Raw genomic sequence first — 22,508 nt, 5'->3', positions numbered from 1 at the left:
CTCCTGCACTGCAGGCAGATTGTTTACTGACTTGAGCTACCAGCGAAGCCCTTGCATTGTAACCACTGGACCACCAGGGAATTCCCTCAAAAACCACTAATTTCTGATGTGAGGAGAGGATCTAATTTTTGCTTTCCAGAGATCAGAAGTGATCTTCTTGTGGTACCCTCCTCCCATCAATCCCTTGCTTCTTCAATCTCCTTTGGAGAGCAGAAAGATGAAATCAAGAGGTGGCATTACAAGCTGCGGTTTTCTTTGCCCTAATTACAATAGTGTTATCCCTTGATCTGGGAGTAACTGACTTTCTCCGTGTCCTCACTTTCTGATGAGTAACAGGAAATGTGCTTCTCTGCTTGAACTTTGTCAGAAGCACTTGTGCCAAATCAGCTAAAAAGCTCTTGAAGTGCTCAAAAGTAAACAAAATTAAAAGGGACACCGAACATACAACAGGGAATGAACAAGTTCATGGATATGTACATACTTAGCACAGTGCCTATAGCTAAGTGCTTAATAAATAGTATTTATTCAGTCAACAGACATTCATTGCGTCCTTACCAGAAGCCAGTCATTGTACTGGACTTTGGGGACCTGGCAGTGACCGAGGCAAACACAGCTACCCCCTCCCAGGGCATCCTGTCTGGTGGGCAAGATATCTTATACACAAATGACTATACGAAGAAGTAGTTGATCACAAGTATTACATATCAAAGTACTGGGCTGCTATAGTGTATCATGGGGGTTAGGTAATAGTCTGAGGGATAGAACATCAAGGAATTTTTAAAAGGCAAATAGTCTAGTTAGTTTTTATTTATTTATTTTGGACACTCCATGTGGCTTGTGAGATCTTAGCTCCCCAACCAGGGATTCAACTCAGGCCCATGGCAGTGAAAGCACCAAGTCCTAACCCCTGGACTGCCAGGGAATTCCCAATAGTCAATTTAATACATGGAAATTTTACGCCTAAGCTGAGTGGAAGGAACTGCCAGGTGGCATAGGTACAGGCAGAGAAGACTCATGGTTTCCTGGCACGGCCTCTACCTAGTACTCTGGGAATAAGCGCCTGGCTCCAGGGTCCAGACACAAAGTGAAATGGAACTCCCATGGCTAGAGCAGGGAGCAAAGGTAAGGAGCTTGGCAATTCCAGATTCAGAAGCCCAGAGGAGACCAGAGGCCGGAAAGGCATGGGGCAAAGGCTCAGAATGGGTGTATGATGAGAAGGTCTACACCAGAGGGGAAAGCCCATTTTGAGACTTAGATGAGGGGCGGGAGACAGGAGGATGGTGATGTTCGTGATGGGGGCAGACAGAAATGGATAATGCTGGTGAACTAACAGGGGATGGGGAAAAGGGGTGACAGTCCCGAGGACTCAGAGGTGACAGGAACTGGGTCAAGTGACAGCATGGTTAAGAAAGCACAGTAGTAGTTGGGATGCAGGGATGTGAGGAGGGTGGCAAGTAAATGACAGGGTGGGAGATGAGTGATAACCATAAACGTGACCCAGGCATAACAGGAAGTGTGGGTGGTGATGTCTGTGCTGGTGGCAAACTACGATACCCACCCTGCCCCCTTCTCTGGGCACCTGTTTCAGCATCAGAACTCTTTCCTAGGTTGCAGGGCCCATGACTCAGTACCGACCCATCAGTCAGGCTCAGATAAGATCTCTGGGTGCAGCCACAGCTCCTGGGACTGGCTGGGTGCCCTTCTTGGCTATGCCCAGACTCATCAAGTAACCTCTGTGTCACTGCTGCCTCCTCCTTCCTGGGTACACATCCAGCCCCATATGAGACCCACCAAGAATCCCCAGCCTCCCTCTCCTTGGAGAATGCAACTTTTGCCACAACTGTCGTAGCCAAGGATTTGTTGCTTCCACCAGTTTCTTCCACAGCTGACTCTTCTAATACTTTGTCATAACCATTCCCTGGAAGGAGAGAGAAAAGAACATGGCCTGCAAGGGGAGGTCTGGATAATCCCATTCATTCATCCTGTAAATATTTCAATCAGTTCAGTTCAGTCGCTCAGTCGTGTCCGACTCTTTGCCACCCCATGAATCACAGCACACCAGGCCTCCCTGTCCATCACCAACTCCCGGAGTTCACTCAGACTCACGTCCATTGAGTCCGTGATGCCATCCAGCCATCTCATCCTCTGTCGTCCCCTTCTACTCCTGCCCCCAATCCCTCCTAGCATCAGAGTCTTTTCCAATGAGTCAACTCTTCACATGAGGTGGCCAGAGTACTGGAGTTTCAGCTTCAGCATCATTCCCTCCAAAGAAATCCCAGGGCTGATCTCCTTCAGAATGGACTGGTTGGATCTCCTTGCAGTCCAAGGGACTCTCAAGAGTCTTCGCCAACACCACAGTTCAAAAGTATCAATTCTTCGGTGCTCAGCTTTCTTCACAGTCCAACTCTCATATCCATACAGGATCACTGGAAAAACCATAGTCTTGACTAGACGGATCTTTGTTGGCAAAGTAACAAAGTAAATCCCAAAGAAAGGCAATGCCAAAGAATGCTCAAACTACCACACAATTGCACTCATCTCACACGCTAGTAAAGTAATGCCCAAAATTCTCCAAGCCAGGCTTCAGCAATACGTGAACCGTGAACTTCCAGATGTTCAAGCTGGTTTTAGAAAAGGCAGAGGAACCAGAGATCAAATTGCCAACATCTGCTGGATCATCGAAAAAGCAAGAGATTTCCAGAAAAACATCTATTTCTGCTTTATTGACTATGCCTAAGCTTTTGACTGTGTGGATCACAAGAAACTGTGGAAAATTCTGAAAGAGATGGGAATACCAGACCACCTGACCTGCCTCTTGAGAAACCTATATGCAGGTCAGGAAGCAACAGTTAGAACTGGACGTGGACCAACAGACTGATTCCAAATAGGAAAAGGAGTACATCAAGGCTGTATATTGTCACCCTGCAAATATTTAGGGAGCCCCTTGCAACAAATGAGGGGCTTGCTTTTACAACAAAACCTGTGTTTCCTGTCTCCCCGATGCTGAGTCTCGAGGACAGACAAGTAAATGACAATCACAATGGAGAGAAAGCTCTGTTTCCTTTTAATGGAGGAGCATGTGAGCTAAGTCACTTCAGTGGTGTCTGACTCTGTGACCCCAGAGATTAGCCCGACAGGCTCCTCTGTCCATGGGATTCTCCAGGCAAGAATACTGGAGTGGGTTGCCAGTCCCTCCTCTAGGGGATTTTCCCAAACCAGGGATCGAAGCTGCGTCTCTTATGTCTCCTGCGTTGACAGACTTGTTCTTTTACCACTAACTAGCGCCACCTGGGAACACCCTTAATGGAGGAGGGCAGACTACTTTTTAAAACCTGAGGAGGGTGAGTTCCAATTAAAGCAAAGTGCAGAATCTATGCTAGTGATTTTTTGCTCAGCTGAATACCAAAAATGTTTAGAGTATAGTGAGCAATCTAGAGGGAGAATGTGAGGAGGGAAGGTAAGAAGGGAAAGAAACCCATGATGTGGCCAGAGGCTAGGCTGCCAAGTAGGATAAAGGGCCAGTGAGAATCACCACTGGGGAGGAGCCAACGTGGTTTCCAAGAACAAGAATGTCTGATACCAAACTTGAATGTGTTTGTGCAAAGTAAACTCCCTCCAGCTCCCCAAGCCTCCAGCAGTGTTTTACTAACATAAAGACTTGCTACAAACAGGGGATTTCTTTCTCTTTCTTTCTCCCCTTCCTTCCTCCCTCCCTTCCTCCCTCCCTTCTTTTTCCCTCCCTCACTTCCTTTTTGCCTTCCTTCCATCATCTAAGACTGTTAAGAACCTCAGAAGAGAATCACAGAATCCTAGAGCTAGAGAGGAAGTTAAGAACCAAATAATCTCATGCAACACCTTCTGTGGTCTTGAGGGGTAACTGAGGCAGGGTGGTGGTGGAACTTTCTTTGGGTCTCTGAGCAGCCTGATCCTCTTGACACCCAGGCCTCTCATCATGCTTCCCTTACTTTCCTGATCTGTTCACTGTGCATCTGAACTCCATCCAAGGCAGGGTCTGGCACCCACCTGGCTCCTCCTTGTCCCCTAACTTGGTGATGGATAGGCTTACAGAGACCACTAAGCAAGAGCCTTAGGAAGCTTCAGTTTCCCATATACACCATGGCCAGGCTCCTACCAGACCCCGGCTCCACCCACTTTCCAATCTCATCTGGCACTCTAAGCTCCAGTCACAACTGAATTCTTTCCAACTTTTCCAGGAAACTTGACCTCCTGCCTCCAGGGTTTTGCACAAGCTGTTACCTCTACCCAGAATACCCCATCTGGCTGATCCCTTCTCTCCTTCAGGTTTCAATAGAGAGGAATTGGGCTGTCTTTAAGGACAGGTGACTCAGGCCTTAGAAGGGCCCTGCATTTGATTTAATACTGCTGCTGTCTTGAAATTCTAAACAATTCTTTAATAAGGGGCCCTGCATTTTCCTTTTAGAATAGGCCCAACAAATTATGTATCCCATCTTGTAGAAGTGTTTTGTTCTGGTGTATGTGCATATGCTAAGTCACTTCAGTCATGTCCAAGTCTTTGCAACCCTCTGCACTGTAGCCCACCAGGCTCCTCTGTCCATGGGATTCTCCTGGCAAGAATAGTGGAATGGGTTGCCATGCCTTTCTTCAGGGGATCTTTCTGAACCAGGGATTGAACTGGTGTCTCCTGCATTGGCAGGTAAGTTCTTTACCACTAGCGCCACCTGGGAAGCCCTTTGTTCTGGTAAAATGTCCCAATTCCCAATTTCATCTGGTCAGTTATATGTGTAGTCTCCTCCATTAATTAGTCTTTACATTCCATGAAGACAGGAACTATTTAGTAGTCCCTGGTTTCCCTTTTCCTAAGAGTCTTCGTTTCCATTTGGGAATCCATTTTGTTCAGATGGAGCCAACATCTCTCTTGAGGCCAGAGATGGAATATGTGAGTTAAACTGATCTAATCAGCTGAGTTATGCTTGTGACTCAGGGCTGGGTATGACAACAAGCAGGTCCAATCAGAGTGTGCCTCTGGATATTTGCTAGAACTGCCATGAAAAAGATGCTCCCTCTAGCCTGCTCCTGCCAGGTATTTTGGAACCATAGGAGAACCCAGGCTCAGGCTGAGGCTGACACCATGGAAAGAGGAGAGTAAAAACAGAGTGAATGTGAGCGCTGGATCAAGCCTCACTTGAAGTTTCCCTCTGATTTTTCAGAGCCCGTGAATCACCACAGTTGCTCAAACCAGATCGAATTAGATTTCCTCTTTTGTGCATCCAGAGACTTCCTATCTGATCTTGCATATGTATCTTATCATTATGGTAATCCTGGTACCTACCACAACCTGGCAAGAAAAAAAATCCTCAATAGATATTTGATGAAGTAATACGCAAACAAGTAAATAAATTAAATGTAAGCCCTCTGGCAGAAAAACCAGAGGTGCTACATTACACATGAGACCTTTCTAGGAGATTTTCTGCAGAGTTTCTGTATATCTCCTTGACCTTCTATGTCTTAAACGACCTCAGCAGGTCCCCCTGTTTCCTGGTTAGAGCCCAAATCCCCGGGACAGGCCAGAATTTACTCACTTCCTATTCATTCCCAGGTGGTTTATTGTTGGTTTCTCCGCGGTCAGGTATCCCTGGGCTTAGAATTTATCCCCTGAGGCTGGGACCTAGGTCTGTATTGGTACCATCTGACCCAGTAGCTTCATGCAAGTCACCTGTGTTTGTTTATTCATTTATTTTCTTACTTAAACAATAAATATTTATTTCTCACAGTTCTGAAAGCTGGGAAATACAAAACTTTTAAAAATATTTATTTACATCCGGTCTCTGTTGTGGCACATGCGATCTTCTTTGGGTCGGGCAGGATCTTCCCTTGAGGCGCACAGACTCTCTAGTTGTGGCATGCAGGCTCCCTAGTTGTGGCCCAGAGGCTCTGGAGCTCATAGACTCAGTAGTTGCTGCACGTGTGCTTAGCTTCTCCGAGGCATGTGGGATCTTAACTCCCCAATCAGGGATTGAACCACATCCCCTACATGGCAAGGCAGATTCTTAACCGCTGGACCACCAGGGAAGTCCCCCGGAAAATACAAATGCTTTTAAAAAATTATTCTCCATAATGATTTATCATAGGATATTCAATATAGTTCCCTGTGTGATGCAGTAGGACTTTTTAAATCATCATATATATATAATAGATTGCATCTGCCAACCCCAAACTCCCACTCCATCCCTTCCTCTCCCCCATCCCCCTGGGAAACCGCAAGTGCAAATCTGTTCTCTGTGTCTGCAGCCACCTGCATCTGAGACTCAACCTCTGGCTCTGCAGGATGGCAGTGAGAATGTGGAGCCACTGAGTTCAGACGGTAAGATGGCCCTGACTCTCTGGTTGCCCAAGATTCTAAACTTCTGTGACACAGACAGGCAGCTCTACCAGCTGGAAATGGGGAGTTTTAGTCTGTCCTGCTGTTCTCTCTTTCAGCAAGTATTTGTCAGGAGTTACTGGGTGCCCTGCCCAGCCACTGAGACTCTCATTCACTTGCTCTAAAGCTCCTGCTTCCTAATCCCTTGCCCTGAAAGTCTGGGTTGTGACCTCAACACCTAAAGGCTCCCCCAAGCCCACACCCTGACCTCTGTGATGTCCACCTCTTTCCCCCTTATCTCTACACTCAGCACCACCCACATCAGACTCATTGCACACTGTGTAGCTTCCGGCAATCTGCAAGCAGGAGTGTATTCAAGCTGGGTAAATGTGTATTCAAGTGTGAGTGAGTGTGTTGATGTGTGCTTAAGCACGCATGGCTGAAAGTGTATGTGTGTGTGAGGTCATGGAGTGAAGGTGTGTGTCAGAGCTTGCATGTGGATGTGCTGGGTGCACAGGAGTGTATCTAGGCGTGTTTGAGCACCTGAGTGTGGATGAGTCACTGTCAAAGAGTATGAGAGTGCATGTACTATGAGTATAGGTGGATTGAATGTGAAGTGAATGTGCCTCAATGTGTTAGTCAGTGAGCGAGTGAGCATGTAAATGTGCTTGTGTGAATATGCACACACACACACCCCACCCTTCTGGAATTCCCTGCCAGTCCACTGCCTTTGTGGCATGCTGAGTTTTCACTACTGAGAGCGCAGGTTCAATCCTCGGTCAGGGAACTAAGAAAAATGAACATGTCCCTCCAGTCTGTCACCAACTATGATAGACACACCCTCTTGTGTATGTGGTCACACTCGCATATCTTAGGGCCGAAGGTAGCTCAAGCTATCAACCTTTAGTCCAATCAAGGGGAGACTTTGTCCACAGGCCGGAGTCAATTTCCCTTCTCCATCCTTGATGTGGAACTGCGGATCCCCCTGCTAAAGGCTACCTTTCCTGGGAAAGAGCTTCCTCAGATGGGAACCGCAGCCTGCCTCCCTGCTTAAACCAGTCCCACCCCACTTCTCCACCTTCATCTGCTTCTGTCCAGGCCCTGGCAGTGACCCTGAGCAGAGAGGCAAAGGATGAGGGTGGTAGGCAGGACATTCCTGGTACCTCCTTGGGTATGGGAGGGCATCTCCATGGAGATGAGTGGTGGACCATGTCCAGATGATTATCAGGATTCCCAGAGTCCTCCCTCCCCTTGCCCAGTCAGGCTTGCTTGACTCTGAGCGCAGTGAGGAAGACTGCCAAAATAAGCCTGTCACTCCCCGCAGGGGCATCCAGAAAAAAGTCAGGGGCTTCCCTGGTGACTCAGATGGTGAAGAATCTGCTTGCAATGCGGGAGACCTGGGTTCAATCCCTGGGTTGGGAAGATCCCCTGGAGAAGGGAATGGCAACCCACTCCAGTATTCTTGCCTGAAAAAAATCCCATGGACAGAGAAGCCTGGTGGGCTACAATTCATGAGGTCGCAAAGAGTAGGATACGACTAGGCAACTAAGCACAGCACAGCACAGAGGTTAGTGGACCAAAAAGGCTTCCCAGAGCAAGGATCAGAGAAGCTGGTCGAGATGATTGCATCCAGTTTAAGCCTTCATCCCCAGAGACCTCTGGAGACAGAGATGAGTGACACACACCCCTTCTCTACATCACATTGTGTCTGACCTGAAGGTGTGACCAGGGGTCCAGGCAGGTATCAGGTTTGCCAGTTTTCAGTCCCTTCATAAGCTCACCTCACTGGCAAACTCAAGCTGATCCATAGACATCAGTGACCCTCAGGCCTCCTCTCCTTTGGCCACATGCAGAGTTGGCAGGGGGCACACAGACCCTTTTCTTCCTCCCAAAGCTGCTGGAACTCCCAATGTGTTGGTGAGAGCTGGAGAAGACCCCCCAGTGTCATGATAATTGTCCTGGGACCTGAAGCAGGAAGGCAGTGAGCACTGAGGAAGGGCTTCCTGGTTAGCAAAGAGACCAGATTTGGAAATATGCAGACTAGGCTTTTTGCTTCTGTTTTCAACCTCCCTGGAATTAACTCTCTCCTTCTAAACCCCTAATGCATCACCACAACCATTCTCAACCTCTACTGGATCCCCAGAGTTCCACAAAATGTGGGGTGTCTACTTTGCCTTTTTTCAGGAGCCTGAGCTTTCTGGAGAAGAGTCAGGATGGCAAAGGGTCTCTGGTTTCATCTCCCCTGGCCCCAGTCTTCCTAGGGAAAGTTGGCTCCACTTGAATTGGAGGGACTGAGGCTAAACAACCAGGCTAACCAAGGCCCCATGGAAGCACCAAGCAGCCTAGAGCTGGAGGAGATAGACTTGGACAGTCAGGCATCTCTCTCCAAGTCTGGCTTCACACTTTCCCTTCCCACAGTGCACTGGAGCTCGCAAGGAAGGAGGCATGACAGTTGTTATTATTATTCAATCACCAAATCGTGTCCAACTTTTTGGGATCCCATGGACTGCAGCATGCCAGGCTTCCCTGAGCCTCACCATCTCCTGGTGTTTGCCCAAGTTCATGTCCTTTGAGTCGGTGAAGCCATCCAGCCATCTCATCCTCTGTCATCCCCTTTTCCTCCTGTCCTTAATCTTTCCCAGCAACAGGGCCTTTTCCAATGAGTCAGCTCTTCCCATCAGGTAGCCAAAGTATTGGAGCTTGAGCTTCAGCATCAGTCCTTCCCATGAGTATTCAGGGTTGATTTCCCTTAAGACTGATTGGTTTGATCTCTTTGCTGTCCAAGGGACTCTCAAGAGTCTTCTCCAGCATCACAGTAAGAAAGCATCGATTCTTTGGCACTCTGCCTTCCTTATTGTCCAACTCTCACATCCATACATGACTACTGGAAAAACCATAGCTTTGACTCTATGGAGTTTTGTCAGCAAAGTAATGTCTTTGCTTTTTAATACACTGTCTAGGTTTGTCATAGTTTTCCTGCCAAGAAGCATGACAGTAATACTATTATTACTATTCTATATTCTACAGCACTTACTGCTACCCTGGCACTCTTCCATACATGTGTTAACTCACTCAGTCCTCACCTTGTGCAACTTAATAAGGTATGTCTATTACTATCCCCACTTTACAGATGAAGAAACTAAAGAACAGAGATGTGGAATCTGTCAGGAAACCAGCAGAAATGGTATATCCAGGAGGGCTTCACTGAAGAGAACAGGTGAAGGGACTATTTACAGAGGTGGGGCAGGGGCAGGGGGTGGCCTGGGCACTAGGAGTAGGCAGCCACTCCCCCTCAGTCAGAGGAGACAGGAGGCGAAAGCAGGGTTACTGGATGCAGTGAAAGCTTTCCTCCCCTGGAAAAGGCAGGAATACATTTCTCCCTCACCCTCACCACACACTGCCTTCTGATTTCCTAGTCATGCCCCCTACTGACCAAACCCACCTGAACACCAGAGGGCAAGAGGGCCCAGGGGACACCGCCCACACACATTAGCCTCCTAGGGGCACAGAGCAGGTGGAGATGGGATCTGGAGGAAATGAAGGCCACAGGCCCAAGGGGCCAGGTCTGGGAAGGGCTGGTTTGTGAAACTCAGGTGATCTGGACTGGGAGTCCTGCTCCCTGAGATGCTGCAAAATGCTGCCTGGGAAAGCGGTTGAGGGGAGCCAGGTTGGGGGCAATAAGCCGAGTTCTAGTCCAGGCTTTGCTGCGCTGCTCTGTGACCCTGAAAGAGACTCCCGGCCTCAGTTTCCCCTTTATGCAAGGTGGGTGCCACTCTGGGACAGCCACAGTGCCTAGACTGGGTGGAGTATCTGTCTCTGCTGCCATCCTTCTTCTTACTTCAAATAAGCCTGGCACCAAAGGCTGAGGCCCCAGGCAAGGAGACACTGAGTGCCTGAGGAGGCCGCCCCAGCTGCTGGGCCACAGCACCCGCTTCTCTGCCTGCTTAGGACTCAGATGTTCCACTCAGTGTTCCAAGGTGAGCCGTCTGAGAGCCCCAGTATCTTTTATTTAAAAAAAAAATTTTTTTTTTAGTTTAGTCTTTATTTTTAATTGAAGTATAGTTGATGCACAATATTTTATGTTGCATGGAGGAGGAAATGACCGTCCACTCCAGTATTCTTGCCTGGGAAATCCCATGGACCGAGGAACCTGGCGGGCTACAGTCCATGGAGTCGCAAAGAGTCAAACATGACTGAGGAGTGACTAACACTAACACTTACACACTCAGGATGGATTTTCTAGCTCCAAGTCACCCTTTGAAGAACTGCCTCATTTTGTACTGCTTTATTTTATGTAAAAATAAAGGCTATTGTTTAAGAAAAAAATATTATGCTACAGGTATATAGAAAAAATTTTTCACAATTTTTTTGCCATGTTATTTATTTTCTTTTAATTGATGGATAATTGCTTTACAGAATTTTATGGTTTTCTGTCATATATCAACAAGAATCAGCCACAGCTTCACCCATGTCCCCTCCCTTCCATTTCCCTCCCCATCCCACACTTCTAAGATTGTCACAGAGCCCCTGTTTGAGTTCCCTGAGTAAAAATAATTCACAATTTAAAAAAGATTTATTGGCTTATTTTTGGCCGTGTTGGGTCTTTGTTGCTTTGCAGGCTTTCTCTAGCTGTGGTGAGCAGTCTTCTCATTTTGGTGGCTTCTCCTATTGTGAAGCATGAGCTCTGGACGCACAGGCTTCAGTCATTGCAGTACATGGGCTCAGTAGTTGTGGCTCACAGGCTCAGTTGCTCCTCAGCTTACAGGATCTTCCCAGAGCAGGGATCAAATGCATCTCCCCGGCACTGGCAGACAGACTCTCAACCACTGGACCACCAGGGAAGACTCAATTCCCAATTTGTAAAGGCTATACTCCATTTATAGTTATTATAAAATATTGTATATATTCCCTGTGTTTTGTGTATGTGTATGTGTGTGTGTGGGGGGGTGCTTTTCTTTGTTTTTGGCCACACTGTGTGTCATGTGGGATCTTAGTCCCCCAACTAGGAATTGAACCTGTGCCCCCTGCAATGGAAGCACAGAATCTTAATCACTGAACTGCCAGTGGAGTCCGCGTTTTATTGTACATGTCCTTATAGCTTATTTCGTACATAATAGTTTGTACCTCTTAATCCCCTGCCTCTACATTACCCTTCCCCCATTTCCTCTCGCCTCTGGTAAACACATTTGTTCTCTGTATCTGTGAGTCTGTTTCTTTTCTGTTATATTCACTAGTTTGTTACAGTTTTTAGATTTCACTTATAAGTGATATACAGTATTTTTCTCTGTCTGACATTTCACTTAGCACAGTACCCTTCAAATTCATCAAAGAGTGGTCTGCTTATTTTCCTCTAGGAGTTTTATGGTCTCTGGTCTTACATTTAGGTCTCTAATCCATTTTTGGTTTATTTTTGTATATAGTGTTGGAGAATGTTCTAATTTCATTTGTTCACTTGTAGCTCTCCAGCTTTCCCAGCACCATTTATTGAAGAGACTGTCTTTTCTCCATTGTATATTCTTGTCTCCCTTGTCATAGATTAATTGACAAAAAGTGCATGAGTTTATTTCTGGGCTCTCTATTCTATTCCATTGATGTATGTGTCTGTTTTTGTACCATTACCATACTGTTTTGATTACTGTAGCTTTGTAGTTTAGTCTGAAGTCAGGAGAGGCATGATTCCTCCAGATTTGCTCTTCTTTCTTAAGATTATTTTTAGCTATTCAGGGTCTTTTGTGTTCCCATGCAAATTTTAAGATTGTTTGCTAAAGATTATTTATTCTGTGAAAAATATCATTGGCATTTTATAGGGATTTCATTGATCTGTAGATTACCTTAGGTAGTACGGCCATTGTAACAATATTAATTCTTCCAGGCCAAGAACACAATATATCTTTCTGTTGTGTCATCTTTGATTTCTTTTATCAGTGTCTTGTAGTTTTCCAAGTACAGGTCTTTTCCCTCCTTAGGTAGATTTATCCCTAGATAGCTTATTCTTTTTGATGTGATGATAAATGAGATTGTTTTCTTAATTTCTCTTTCTGATAGTTCATTGTTAATGTATAGAAAAGGAACAGATTTCTGTATGTAAATTTTGTACCCCACAACTTTAGAGAATTTATCAATAAGCTCCCCAGTTCCTCCTTCTCTCCTTCCTTTGCACTGCCAGCATTCCCAGGCCCACAACTCAGGGTCACCTCAGGACAGGCTCCCTCCTCCCAGTGAGGATCAAGGGTGTCTCTGGCCTCTGGGGTCTTTCTACAGGGTGGAGTAGTCCCTCCTCACCCCTCCCACTCCACCCAACTCTACCTCACCCATGCTTCCCCAAGCCTTGGGGGGGGGGGGTGCCCCACCCAGATCTTTAGACAAACAAAATCAAGGGGAAAGTGTTAGCAAGAAGGAGGGAGCTCATTACCAGGAATTAAGGAGGAGGAATGCCCTGGGAACTAGGTTGGCAGCAGAGACACTCAGACTCTCTTAAGCACTTGAGTACATGAGATGTTCACTTAGAAGTACACATAGAATGACCCAGACAAAAGCATCAGACAGGGACAGAAACACAGAAAGAGACAGAGACATGGTGTGCCAGCCAGGGGCACAGACCCAAAGCCATAAGCAGAGAGACTGAGAGAAGGACAGGCACACCCAGCAACACTGAGAGTTGCACACTTGCATGTGAGCACACAGAGACAGGCACACAAGAAAACGGAAACCAAGCTCAGGTTTCAGGGAGGCTGATTTCAGTGCAAACAGGTCAGAGCTCCTCCAGAGTGTACTGTGGGGAGGACTAGCTCAGGATGAAGGCACAGGAGATGAGTTCTAGGGTCTTGATTCTCTAAGTCCACCCTGGAAAATGGATTGAGACACTTTCCTGAAGGAGATAAAGAGATTTCATTTTAGAACCAGACAGGACTCCTGGTGAGAGGCATAATTTAGCAGGGAGTGGGGGAGGCGGGCCACCTCCTCCTGCCCCCAGGGGTCAAGCTGCTATTGGTTTCTGTCACTGGTCGGCCAGGCCTTCCCCTTTCTCACCCGATGTGAACGTCCATCCAGCTTGTTCCCTGGGCTGCATGATCCTCTGTCCTCTGTGTCCGTGGTGATCTCCCTCTTGTCTCCCTTCCATTCCTCCCAAAGCCTCCTCAAATTAGGGCACAGCAAGCCATAACCCCGCTCTTCTTCACCACCCCCCACCACTCAAGAACTTCAGAATCATGGATGGAATCTGAGGCAGAAGAGGATATTAAATTCAATGACCTTTAAAAAACAGCCTTCAGTATCTCTCCACCACCAACCCCCCTCCCCTCGGTTCAGCAGGAAAAAATCACCAAGTGACATTTATTGACTAATATCTTCCATACTTCCTCCTCTCAATATCTCCCAATTCACAGATGAAGAAACTGAGATTCAGAGAAAGAAGATGACCACCCCAGTACCACACAGCTAGAGACAGGCCAGGCTGGGCTTGGAAGCCAGGTCTGACTACTTGTTCACCACTGGGCCAGAAGGCCTCCCACCACCCCCTGGGCTGACTGGTCAGGGTCAACTACAGATTTTGAGAGGAAGCGATGACAAAGGACATGGGGCAGGCAGGGGAGGATAGCAGGGTGGGGGCGGGTACCTGTGTGGCTGGAATAAATCTCTGTAGCCCTCATTCTCCTCCTCCCCCAGGGCTTGAGAAGGGACACTCCCTCTGGCTCAGATCCCTTCAACATTCCAGGCACGCCTCTTGGGAGTTGGGGACAACAAGTAGGTGGAGACTTAAGATGGAACTGCCTTATCCCACCCCTAGCAGCCCAGGGTCCAGGCTGTGTGACCATGCATCTGCCACTCACTCTTTCTGAGCCATGTTCTCCTCATCTGTGAAGGAGCTGGCAAGCAAGAGTTGGCTTATTTAAAATCCACAGTTCTCCTCCAGACCAAGGTATCCTCTGGCTCTTGGTGCAGTTAACTTGGCAGGAGAGCTCGGGCTGGGGCTGCCTTCCCTTTTTATTCCAGTGAAATCTGAGGATTTCGCTGTAGCTCAAGGGCTTCCCTTGTGGCTCAGCTGGTAAAGAATCTGCCGCAATGCAGGAGACCAGAGTTCATCCCCTGGGTCAGGGAGATCCTCTGGGGAAGGGAATGGCAACCCACTCCAGTATTCTTGCCTGGAGAATCCCATGGACAGAGGAGCCTGGTCGGTTACAGCCCAGGGGGTCTCAAAGGGTTGGACAAGACTGAAGCGACTTAGCATGCACACACAGTAAGGGAGGAAAAAGAGGTGAGAAGGGGCACATGATGTCCCAACAGAACCTCCCAGGCCCAAATGTGGCGAGTCCTTTGCCTCTCTAGGCAAAGTCAGGGTGTCAGAGTCAGTCCAATCTCTGCCTTACAGGACACTGGGGTACCTCAAACTGAAGAACTGAAGCAAGCAGGAGGAATGAGTGCAGCTGTGGTCTCTGGGTCCAGACATCTGACTGTAAAAATGGAGGAGGGGGTAAGGGCAGGAATGACTTCCTGGAGGAGGTGTTGGAGCAGATGAGGAGGGTCTTAGTGACTGGTCAGTGAGGTAGGAAGACACAGCGGCGCACAGAATAGTCTTGAGTGGATGGAGCATTGTGAGGGGAGGGGTGGGGACCAGGGCCAAGTCCTGGGGGGGCCTGAATGCAGGATGGAGGGATTTGAATTGTCTCCAGATGGCGGGGAGAGCCATGGAATGAGGCCCACTTCTATCAGGGCTTTCAGAAAGATCCCTCTGGCTACTGTATGGACTGACCAATCTAGACTGGGGTCAGGGAAGCTGCTGCTAAAGGGGCTGTGGCCAAGGTCTTTTTGTAGGTGATGAAGCCCAAACAACTGTGAGGTGTCGAAGGCAACAGTAGGTTCCCAGTATGATTGGTCTCTTCCGGAAACAGGGAGCTCACTACTTCCTGGAGAGCAGTCCTCTCCTTTAAGAGTTAGTTCCTGCCCCCGGGCAGGCTTCAGTCTGCCTTCCTGGGGTAGTGGGTGGGCGCAGGGCTCAGGAAGGAGATGTGATTCACCAACGGGGGGTTCCTGGGAGGATGGAAGCTTGGAGGAAGGGGTGGGACCACCGAGTTCAAGCGGAGATGAAGGACTCTCCGACCCACGTGACTGTCCTCTGCCTCCAGAGCAGGTTCGAGTACAACCCTCAGGGTGCCCTGTTATCTGTGGCCAGACTCACTGAAGCTTTTTGGCGCAAGAAAAACAGCAGAGCAGGCAGAGAGCTATTTACACAATTGGCATACATTTTATTGTTTTTTTATAAAAGGCAAAAATACATGTGTTGAGTGGAGGATTAAAGGAGGGCAGATCCTGGAGTCCCCCAATCCCCATCCCTAAAACTGTAACATCTACTACATATATGTATTAATACATATGTATTAATATATGTTTTGAAGAGCAAACATGAAATTATGACCTGGACTTCACCCCCCTCTCCCCTCATGCCTACACTGTGACATGAACCCATCACTCTCCTGCTCCTTATTTATGAATAGACAGAGCTCCACAACTAGGCTATGGCCCCCTCCTCCTAGCCCTACTTATATTCCCAACCCTACTGAAGCCTATAACACCCCCTGAGTAGAAGAAAGGGCAGACACGCACATACTGAGAAACGCCTGTACCTGGACCCTCCTCCACATGGAGCCCTTGAAACATGCTTTTCTTATGCACAGATAGACACCACACCTTCCCCTCTCTTCCTCTGGACCCCCACCCCAACTCCACCGACAGCATCTTTTCCACTCGGTCTTTTGCCCTGAATATCTGGAAAACCACGCACACGCACCTGCACACACACTCACACACCTGCTCTCTATTGTCTCCCTCCAGGAGATGAAGGGCTAGATCGGCCGGGCTCCCTGTGCCACCACAGCTTACAGGCTGAAGGTCCTACTAGGTCCTATTTCCTTCAGGATGGAAAAGCTTGAAGGGGGCTGTCTAGTGGGAGGTGGTGGACAAGAAGCTTCTGAGTCCAGGAGGGGAGTCATGAAGAGGGCTTCTGGGAGCAGCCCCTGCACAGTCAATGGATGCTCATGAGAGGGTGTGTGGGGGGGTGCCCCCGCCCACTCACATCTGCTCCTTGTGTTTCACGTGGGACAACTTCACATTCTCCTCGTCGGTGGAGGGTGGGGGCGGCTCCAGGTGGCAGCCGATCATGAGCTGGTACACGAAGACACCCGCGATGGAACCCAGGAGCGGAGAGACAATGGGCACCCACCACCAGTGGCGGCCCGTCCTGGGGGCAGACAGATGTGGTCAGGGGTGGGTGGGCCAGGCCAAAGCAGGGAATGGGCTGGGGCACGCAGGCGGGGACTGCACTCACGTGAAGACTTCCGAGCCCCAGCCGGCGATAGCGGTGAAAAGGCGGGGGCCGAAGTCCCGGGCGGGGTTGACGGCGTAGCCAGAGTTGAAGCCCATGGAGGTACCAATGACCAAGACCACCAGGCCCACGGTGAAGGCCTCCAGGCCTCGGGGGACGGGGTTGTTGTAGGGGTCCACAATGGCCAGCACACACACGATGAGGGAGGCCGTGCCGATGAACTGGGGAATGGGGAGAACAGCGTGAGGAGAGCCCCTGCCTTCCACCCTCTGGCTTCCCTCTAAGAGTCTTGGCATCTCCAGTGTTCTGCTCCTCAGGGTAGTGGTGCTAAGATTTTCGCTGGTTAAACTAGCAGAATCCGAGGAGTCTGCTCTAGATGGGGAGTCCTGTCCCCCAGCCAGCCCCTGAGCAATCCAAGTCCCTCACCCATCCCCAGCCCATACCTGGTCGAAGAAGCCATTGACCATGTCCAAGTGTCCAGAAGGGTAGGTGGCAAAGATGCCAGCTGTGCCATTGGGGCCCGATACAATAAGCTGGTTGTTGGCGAAGGCCCAGATCGCATCTGGTGACAGTTTAGATACCACATACATGAGAGAGAGGCCTGAGCCCCTGTCTTCCCCATCAAGCTGTGCCCACACTCCCAGGGGTCTCAGGTGAGCGTAATCACTGCTTTGTCACTGGAGACAGGGTGGGAAGATGGAGGGTGGAGGGCTTGACTCCACAGTTGCCCAGCTCATTTCTTTCCTCTCACGGCCCCAACCTGGGGCCTGTGCATGAATGAGTCATAAGCCCGGGGCTTGGGCAGGTCCCTGGTATTTGTCATGGAAAGGCCTGGTGCCAGTAGGTCAGTCCTAAGCAGAGGGAGAGGGTCGTGGAGGAGAGCAGGGTGGGAATGCTCACCGTAATACAACCCGAAGATAATTCCAGCGCCCAGGAAGGCTCCCAGAGTCTGAGCCAAGGTGTACACAGGCAGCTTGATCCAGGGCTCACGAGCCAGGAAGCACATAGCAAAGGTCACGGCAGGGTTCAGGTGGGCCCCTGGGCAGAGGGAGATGGGGCCTATTAGTCCCCGCCTGCCACAGTGGGAAGGCCAGGTACTTCCCCACGCACACTCCCCCTCTTGGACTCTGCTGAACAGAGATGCAGAGAAGGGTTTATTGCACAGAATGGTGGGTTGGACTATGTAATAGACCCACTCTGCTAGTCTCTGATTCTGAGGTGAGAGTTGAAGTTTCTTATGCATCAAGTGCCTTCGTCACTCTTCTCTTTCAAGGGCCCAAAGCTGGGGCATGGCTATGCCCTGCCCTGTGAAGAACACTCCCGCCCCCACCCCATTCCCCAGTGGGACACCATGTGGGGTTGCTGGAGGGTGGGGACAAGGCCTTACCAGAGACCTGGCCAGCAATAAGGATGCCTAGGGTGACGGCGAAGCCAAAGGCCAGGTTGATGGTGAGGAAACCACCGTGGGTGCCCCGGCTGAGCACGACCTGGGCCACAGAGCCACAGCCAAACATCTGTGTCAGGAAACAGAACAAAGCAGGGAGAGTGAAGACCAGTGACACTTGCTCCAGAGGAAAGGGATGAAGCCAGCCACCTCCCCCTGCCTTTGTGCGGAGACAGAAGCCCTTTCCTGGAATCAAATCCCTCCCCTCCCGCTGCAGTCATAAGCAGACAGGCCCTCCCAGCCCCAGGGTCCGAGCTCCACCCTAACAGGGTCCTGTGGAAGGGACTGGAAGCAGAGTTTGCAACAGTGAGCCCAGAAGGTAGTGGAACCATCTCCATTGATTTGTCTCGATTCTCAATAAGAGCCAGGGAAAGGGGACACTCTCACTTGAGCAGTTCCTCCCCCAGCCCTTCAGGCCTGGTCCCTAGGGGTGGGACAGTTCTCACTCAGCCCCTACCTGCAGCTGCCTTTCTCTCTGCCCCAAAGAAGAGCTGGCAGGAAGAAGGCACAGAGAAAGGGCAGAGGCCACAAGTTAGGCTGAATCCACCTCTCCTTAATCTGGGGTGTCAGAGCCCCTAGCCTCCCTCTCAGAACCCTCATCTTCCCCGACATGTCCCTGACCCAGAGCCTCCTCTCTGCCCTCACCTTGACCTCCCTACCCTAAGAGGCCCAGGTTCCCCACTCAGATTTGGAAATCCTAAAGACAGAGGTCTCTGTCTCCTCTCACTAGCCAGTCTGGGACCCTCAGTCCAGTGGAAGTGGGGAGACTGGTTCTAAGCTTTCTGCCAGAAATGGGGGGATTCAAGAGGCTAAAGTCCCTGATGTCCTGCAAGTACAGAGTGTGCTGTATGTCAGTTCCCCTTGTTCAGATGTAAAAATGCTCCTATGTATGCTTGCTAAGTCACTCAGTTGTGTCCAACTCTTTGTGACCCCATGGACCATAGCCCACCAGGTTCCTTTGTCCATGGGATTCTTCAGGTAAGAATACTGGAGTGGCTAAGCCACTGCAAAGCCCCCAGAATGCTCCTGCACTAGCTGTAAAGAGCTATTACTCTGAGCCCCCAGGGTGCCCACCAAAGCTACTCCAGCCCTGCCCCAGCTCTCCTTTCCCATCTCCCCATAACTAAATTCTGAGGCCTATTCAGCAGAAATTTTACAAGACCTGTGCTCAGGGCCCTTGTTCATTCTGATGGCTCTGTGTCCTGCTGCACTGGGTGGTTATGAATTTTGGTTATCACCCTTCAGGAGGACCAAGAGATAGGAAACCTGAGGCAGCAATGCAGGGCAAAGGTGTGCAGGCAGGTGAGGGCAAAGGTCAGAGATTGTTGAGTATCTGTGTGTGTGCTGAAACAGGCATGTGAGGGTCTGGGGCACCCTGCCCAGCTTGGCAGGCCTTGGCCTCAGCGCCTTGCCTCCCCGAGGCACAAACCTGGCTCCATCCCAAGAGGCCTTGGAGGGAGAAGCTGTCAGAGCCAGTTCCACCACCTTGAGACTAATCTTCCTCTTCTTCCTGCCTCCTTCTCCCTCTCCTCACCTTACTAGGCGCCCCAGAGAAAGGGGCTTCCCCAGCCTTAAAGGCAGCCCTGATTCTGACACTGCAGGCCCTAGGTCCCCAACCCCCAGAGAGGTGCAGGCAAGCCCTCACCCACCACTCAGGGGTCTTCCTGGCCTGGCCCCTCCTCTTTGGGCACTGATACCCAATGCCTCTCAACCACCTGAGCCTGAAAGACTTCACAAACATAACACCCTCCTTCTGTGGTCAGGGATAAGCCAAGTGATCCTGAGGCTCAGCAGGAGGCCCGACTGCTCCTTTGGGGGAAGGCAAACTGAGACTTAGGGAGAAGTTAGGGAGGCCCCTCTGTGAAGGGAAGACAATGTCCCCTGTCCTGGCTGCTCTCCAGCAGGGGACTGGACTGTCAGTCAGATGGGGACAGGGGACACAAGGCTCTGAGCAGGGTGATGATAAGCACCTGTCCTATTCCCTTCCTGGGAGAGAAGAGATACAGATGACTGGAAGGACCACTAGTCTGGGCGGGGGCGGGGGGTGGGGGTCTGGGGGTGTGGATAAACAGCCTACCTGGCTTCCTCCCTTCCTGTTTCTGGAAGCCAAAGGTGAGTCCCAGCTTTCCTCTCTCTATAGAACCTGCTCCACCACCACCACCCATGGTAGGGAGCCACCCAGCTCTCCTTCCCCCTAGTTAATCTCACTAGTCCACAGGGGGCTACTTAGGGTTGGAACTGGGGCACAAACCGAGTATCCCATCCCCTGCAATGAAGCAACTGAACCCAGAAGTAACCAAGAGGGAAACAGGTGTAACCACAAGCGTGGCTGAAAATCTGAGACTAACTGGGACAGGAAATGGAGCCCATAACTGATCTGTCTGCCAGGTCCAAGAAGTACAAACAATCACCCAGAAACAACCCAGACTGAAACTTGCATGACCAGGGAGTCACTGGGACTGGGGAGTAACCCGCAGAGTAACTCAGATCCTGGAGACCCATGCACACCAGTGTGCTTGTGCACGGAAGCTGACCGCATCTGTCTGGGTAACTGTCCTGGAGTTGCCCAGCACTCAAGGACAGACGTTAGTGACTTCATGTCCCTTGTGCCTGGGGCAAAGCTGCCTTCCACAGCCTTATCCCTATCCTTATCTTCAGGATCCTCCTTCCTTCCTTGCTTGCAGTGTGCTTCGTGGCTTCTGCCCTCTGCCCCCACCTGAAGCAAACTGTCTTCACATCAGGGGACCTTTTAGACTTTCTGAGGGTTAATTATTCATTAGGGGCCAGGCACCCAGGACCCAAATAACTCAACAGGGGCCCGTTTGCCACTGCCCCCACCACCACCCTCCCCTGCTGGGGCTGGGACTCCAGGAACCTGTGGCACCCAGACAGGGCTGGAGGTCCCAGACTGCAGGGGTGACCAACTCCCACAGCCTGTGGGCTGGCCCACTGGTGACAGGGTGAAGCTCAGAGCTGTCATTGGGGTGTAACAGCTGTCATTCTGGCAAGAGTCAGAGCTGTCACAGAGGGGGTTAGAGCTATAAGCAAAGAGGACCCTGGAGGGACCCCCACCCTGACCCCAAGGGGGAGTGTCAGACCTGAAAGAGCGGAGAGGGACTGGGGAGGCGGGGCTGGCAAGAGGCTTCTGCAGGTCCCTCCACTCACCACGAGGATGAGGGTCCCCAGGCACTCAGCCAGCGCCTGGCGGAGCAGCCGGTAGCGGATATGCAGCATCTCCCCGCAGCGGTTCACCAGCTCCTTCTGTCGACCCATGGCGGCGGCAGGCGACGGCGCTTCGGGCAGAGAGGCGAAAGGACGGCCGCGGCAGCAGAGTGGCCGCCAGCACCGGGTGGCGCCCTTTTATAGAGCCGGAGGCACGTGCCCCGCCCGCCCGCAACCCCGCCCGCCCCGTCGGCGCCAGCCTCAAGGTGGGCGGCCGCCCCCACGGCTGAAGGGGCCGCTGGGTTTTGGGGGAGGCTGGTGAGAAGGAGCCCTTAGGGCTAAGATTGTCTCCGGGAGAACTGCGGGATGATGGAGGCAGAGAGCCGATGCGGGGATGAAGGCACGTACAGGACCAGGGCCACTGGGGAGAAAGGAACTGCGGAAGAGATCTCCCTGGCCCACTCACAGCGAGCCTCCCTGCCATCCCCACCAAGGTGGGAGTGAGAGCAGACTCCCACCGAGTTAGGAAAAGAACTGGCCCCAGCTCATGGGCCTCCTGGTAGCTCAGACCATAAAGACTTCTGCAATGCGGGAGACCTGGGTTCGATTCATGGGTTGGGAAGATTCCCTGGAGGAGGGCATGGCGACCCACTCCAGCATTCTTGCCTGGAGAATCCCATAGACAGAGGAGCCTGGCAGGCTACAGGACGTCCATGGGTTTGCAAAGAATTCAACAGGACTGAGCAACTAAGCACTAAACCATGGCTGGACCTCTCCTGTCTTCAGTTAGGGGCCTGGAGGGAGGAGACTGAGGGGGAGGGGGGCAAAGGAGAAGAGACCCAGGTGGACACAGTCCAGACCTAGGTGGACTCACAGAACACATGGGCTGAGTTCCAGCCAGAGCTTAGGGGCCTTGCTTCTTGTCTGGTTAGTACATGTCACATGTTGCCTATCTTGACAGCTCTGTTCTCAGCTGTGTCCACACATGACATCTCCCATGTGCTTGATCACACTTTTGGGGCATCATGGCTGTGCTTGTGGCAGTGGAACATGGCTGGGTTAACAGAGCTTGTCACACGTGTACCTCTGTGAGTACTGAGTACAGCTCTAGGGGCCGAGCTGCAGTTGTCCAGACATGCCGCCAGCTATATACTTGCCGGCAGGTTGAGTTCCAGCTGTTTTTAACCCTCTCCTCTCCCACCCTGGCTGATCCCTAGCCAGGGACAAATCTATTCCTTTAAGAG

At 50.6% G+C, this 22,508-nt stretch overlaps 1 protein-coding gene across 2 annotated transcripts; it reads right to left on the bottom strand.

Annotated features, from left to right (window-relative positions):
* Positions 1–15,559: 15,559 nt before the first annotated feature.
* AQP3 (aquaporin 3 (Gill blood group)) lies at positions 15,560–21,480 on the bottom strand. Of its 2 annotated transcripts, XM_069573976.1 has the most exons (6): positions 21,268–21,480; positions 18,046–18,172; positions 17,559–17,696; positions 17,102–17,220; positions 16,662–16,879; positions 15,560–16,574 (listed from the first exon to the last, which is right to left on the bottom strand). In XM_069573976.1, exons 1-6 carry the CDS (start codon positions 21,373–21,375, stop codon positions 16,406–16,408), a joined length of 879 nt encoding a protein of 292 aa, XP_069430077.1. In that variant the 5' UTR covers positions 21,376–21,480; the 3' UTR covers positions 15,560–16,405. The 2 variants fall into 2 exon arrangements, with proteins under 2 accessions (XP_069430077.1, XP_069430078.1); XM_069573977.1 differs by lacking the exon at positions 16,662–16,879 and having other exon boundaries at positions 21,268–21,422.
* Between the last annotated feature and the right edge of the window lie 1,028 nt (positions 21,481–22,508).

The sequence above is a fragment of the Ovis canadensis genome, chromosome 2, assembly GCF_042477335.2.
Source record: "Ovis canadensis isolate MfBH-ARS-UI-01 breed Bighorn chromosome 2, ARS-UI_OviCan_v2, whole genome shotgun sequence".
NCBI lineage: Eukaryota > Metazoa > Chordata > Mammalia > Artiodactyla > Bovidae > Ovis > Ovis canadensis.
The sequence above is the reverse complement of the archived record's forward strand: the minus strand, read 5'-3'. Positions and strand labels throughout refer to the sequence as shown.